Consider the following 4,311-nt stretch of genomic DNA (forward strand, 5'->3'; position numbering starts at 1 on the left):
TATCAGAAATTAGAGATTTCCATTTCCATGAACCTCTCCTGTGTCTTCCCAGCTCGGAGACGGCTCAGAAGAATCCCACGATTTCACGACTGTGGCTCCACGATGAGTGACCTTGAGCCCTGCACCCGCTGAAAGAAGAAGAAGAAGCAGAGGAGTGGAATAAACGCGCCGCTGCGCTAACGGAGCGTGAAGCAAAAGCTCGGCACCGGAGGCCCCGTTTGTCCCGGAGCGAGTCGGGGCTTTGAGCCAAAAGAACGGAGATGCCCGTAAGAAGGCGTCCCTACGGGCTGCAGCCTAGCTACGGCAACTGAAAGCACCACAACAACCGCGTCTCTTCTTTTTAAAGGACGTGCCGCTGATTGGGTTGCAAAGTCTCGAACCCACCTCTCCCGGGACGTTGTTAGCGTTGAGCGTGTGCCAGAAGCGTTCGCGGTGAATCATGGTGACCGAAAATGGTGCTTGAATGTGGCACCCTGGTGCAGAGAATGCTAAAAGGGGCGAGGCGCTCTCAGAAAAGTAGAACGGCCCGACTGACAGTCCGCCGCCGATAATGGATGCCAAGCTAAAAGAGGACCTGTTTCGGAGGTACGTGACGCTGCTGGAGAGGCGCCTGGAGGGCGGAGGGCAGTACGCGGGGACCAGAGCCGCTCCGGAGGGGCACAGGGGCCGGCACAAGGACAGCGAGGCCCTGCTCTCCACCGCCACGGCGCTGCTGGGCGCCTACCAGCCGGACCCGGGGCAGCGCTTCCGGATGGTGCGCTACTATGAAGTGGTGGAGAACTCCCTCCGCTGTCAGAGAGGCGGCAACATTAAGAGCCTGGAGAGAGCCTTCCACACGCTGGAAACCATCTGCACCAACCTCCTGCTCTTCCCCTGGAAGAAGGAGTTCAGATGCATCAAGGTGAGGCTGTCTTAGGGTTCTCACTTAAAGCTGAAAACAAATGAAATATTTAACTCTTGGAGTTTGAAGAAAGGAAAAAAGAATACAGCAACTGGCAAAAGGATTGCAATATTACCTTTTTATGGGATAATTTGTAGTAGTTTGGAGTGCATCTTTTATATTTGAGTGGCAGAAAGAGAGATGCAGGTTATCCCACCGTGAATTATCACTTCAAAGGGTCACATCTTTTATGTGGAAACAAGATCTTTTTTTCCTTCACATCTTCCCTGACGAGCCGCCGCTGTAAAGAAGCGGCGCCGCTGGCCGTTAAGGGAGCAGCGATCTTTATAAAGAGGCTGCTGTTGTTCAGTATAATGTCCAAAGTTCATCCCTTACCTTATTAACTGCTATAAAGAACACAGCAACATTAGCATCCAAGCAGAATATCCATCCTGCAATACATTTCACATACAAATAGGTTAAGTATGTAGTTTTGTTTCAGTGTTTATTGTCTAATCAAAACCCGTACAGTATTTATATGAAAACCAAAGTTTGAAGCACATTTGGAACCTGCAACAACACTTTTATAACACTTTTCTTTTGTATCTGTATGTGAGGTAATGTTTGAAAGCTGTTAGATGTTTATATTTGTACTTTTGGTTGAACACAACTTATACTTTGAATTATTTGAATATGCCATCAAAGCTTTCTTGTTGCTGTTTCTAATTGGCGGACGGTGACGCTAATTAACCCATTTCTGTTTTCAGACCTTCACCGGCCCGTATGTGTACCATCTGCAGTCGGCCATTTCCGACGCCGAGCTCCGAACTCTAATGCGCACCATCGGCTACGCCTCCGACCACGACTCTCAGTTCCACCTGCAGGAGCACCCGGGGGGCGCCGCTCACCTGCGGCAGCTGGCGTTCGAGCTCTTCCTGGCCCAGGCGGAGTGCCGCCTCCTGGGAGAGGTGGTGGCTCTGGCCCGCGGCTCGGCCTCGGAGATGGAGGCCCTGGAGCTCCGCCGGGGCTGCAGGGACGACGCGGCCGGCTGCGCCGAGGCGCTGCGCCGGCGCGACAGCCTCGGGGCGGACATGGCCCGGCTGTCGGTGCGGCCGCTGGACATCGAGCGGCCGCACGGACACCACCTGAGGCGCGGGAGCCGGCCGTCCAAGTCCGTGGACGTCACGGACGGCGCCGGCCACTGGCACGCGGCGATGAGCAAGCCGGTCCTGAAGGCCTCGCTGAGCCTGCGGAAGGAGACTCTGTTTGTGGACGCAGAGGAGGACATGAAGGACGAGATCATCCGGCCCTGCACCTCCGCTCCGCTCTTCTCCGTGGCCGCGCCGCCTTCCTACAGCCCCGTGGCGGATTTCTTCCCCATCCAGTCCCCTCCCCCGGCGGACGCCTACACGTCCTACCACCTGTCCTCCCTGGATGAGATCGACCTCTACACGGAGCGGGGCGTGGCCACGGGCAGGCAGACGCCCTCTCGCCCGCCGTCCAGAGAGCCCCGGGACGGGAGGGACGCGTGGCTGCTCAAAGCCCACGGCAGCCACGTGAAGTGCCAGGGCTGCGGTCTGGGCTGCTCCTCCATGGCGTCCTGCCAGAGGTGCGACATGATCCTCTGCCCCGCCTGCCACGACGTGGACCCGTCCCCGTGCTGCGGCCTGCAGGACTACCACCCCAAATCCCCGCGGCCCCTGGACGGATACATCCCCGTCAAGGAGAAGCTCTCCGTCTACTCCAGCACCCACTCGCACTCCCACCCGCACCCGCTCACGCTCACCCACTCGCACTCCCACCCGCACGCCCAGATGGCGGAGAAGCCGCTCATGTCCGCCAAGCTGTTCGCCAGCAAGTCCGTCGCTCTGACGACGCCGAAGGGGATCGGAGGCGGCGGCGGCGGCGGGGTCGACCGGCTGAGCATCGGCGGGTCGCGGTGCGGCTTCTGCAACAAGCCGGGGGCGTCGCACACCTGCGTGAACTGCTCCAAGGTGTCGTGTGACTCGTGCATGGGCTTGTACGCGAAGGATATTTGCACGCGGAAGAACCCGCAGCACAGCTTCGTGCCCAACCATCAGCTCAACTTCAAAACCGGCACCATATCCCACCTGGTGTACCGGTGAATATCTGTTCCTCCCTCCCGTACTCTCGCACTAATTGCTTCAGCTCTGCTGCCGTTTAAAAACCGCTCATTTTTAATCCGACGGCCGCTTCGCTCTCACCAACTTTGTACATTTTTCTCTCGCCGGCGGCGGCGCCCTGGAATGCACACGCCACAGAGAGCCATGCCGCCCGCCCATCTCTCTGCCTTGTACAAGTTCAGGCCTTTTTGAATCTCTTTCTTCTTCTGTTTACCTTGCTACCTGCTCTGGAGTAGTCATGTGATGTTGTAGCCCCTCCCCCCAAATCCCCCCCCGCTGAATTTTGTCGTCAAAAGGGAAACTGGAGAAAAGGGAGTTTTATTTCCTTCTCATTCTGAATGAATTCCGTCCAAATGAATATATAAATATATATATATATATATATATATATATATATATATATATATATATATATATATATATATATATATATATATATATATATATATATATATATATATATATATATATATATATATATACTTTGCCTAACTTCTCAGCTAAAAATTCCTCTATATATATAATATATATATATATACAGTATATATGTGAGTGCGAGCGAGTGTGTGTGTGAGTGTGTGTGTAGAAAAGACCTCCTAGCTTGCATCGTGACACAGGAGCTCTTTTTAAACTTGAAAAATAATAGGGAAAAAAAAACAAACGGAGAAAACACTGGAAGTCAATAAGTCAATAGTATATATTTTTAATCTCTATTCTCTAGAACAATGTGAGACTGTTAAATGGGCATGAGGTCTGGCATTGGGGTTTCTTTCGGGGTGGGAGGTTGTACACTTGTGTCTGCGGGGTGGGAGACGTCTCAAAGGAAAGGAGACGCACTGAGCCAATGGTCGGACGCCATATATTCTATTTAAAAATGATTATGCCTTGTAAATGAACCCTCAATTGTTTCTGATTTCAATGCTGCTGTTGACTTGAGACATTGGAAGATGCGTGGCGTCGACTTCTGTCTGATGAATAGCCCGTTTAGTTGTGTCGGCCCCTCCTCCTCCTCCTCCTCCTCCCTTCCCATTTCCCTTCATTACACTCCTTCATTACACTCCTTCGTGCTCCATGATTTCGTGGAGTTTCTCTCGACGTGGTTTCTGTCTACCTCAAATGGCTTCATCTTATTCCACCCAGTGTGATGTTGTGGTTTCAAAGCAGCCCGTCTGGTGGGTTGTTTTTGTTTTTAGCGGGATGGAAAACGTCTCCTCTTACGAGCAGCGGATTGAATCGCGATCAAAGGTCGGCGGAGGTCATTGGTCCGGCGGGAGGATCCTCTGTGTT

At 52.9% G+C, this 4,311-nt stretch overlaps 1 protein-coding gene across 1 annotated transcript; it reads left to right on the forward strand.

Moving 5' to 3' along the window:
• Nucleotides 1-541: 541 nt before the first annotated feature.
• spata2 (spermatogenesis associated 2) lies at nucleotides 542-3,006 on the forward strand (the record flags this gene model as incomplete). The annotated part of the gene is made up of 2 exons (XM_079225714.1): nucleotides 542-901; nucleotides 1,648-3,006. The coding sequence occupies exons 1-2, from the start codon at nucleotides 551-553 to the stop codon at nucleotides 3,004-3,006; spliced, it is 1,710 nt and encodes a 569-aa protein (XP_079081840.1). The 5' UTR covers nucleotides 542-550.
• Nucleotides 3,007-4,311: the final 1,305 nt, after the last annotated feature.

Source organism: Taurulus bubalis (genome assembly GCF_910589615.1).
Source record: "Taurulus bubalis genome assembly, chromosome: 11".
Lineage (NCBI taxonomy): Eukaryota > Metazoa > Chordata > Actinopteri > Perciformes > Cottidae > Taurulus > Taurulus bubalis.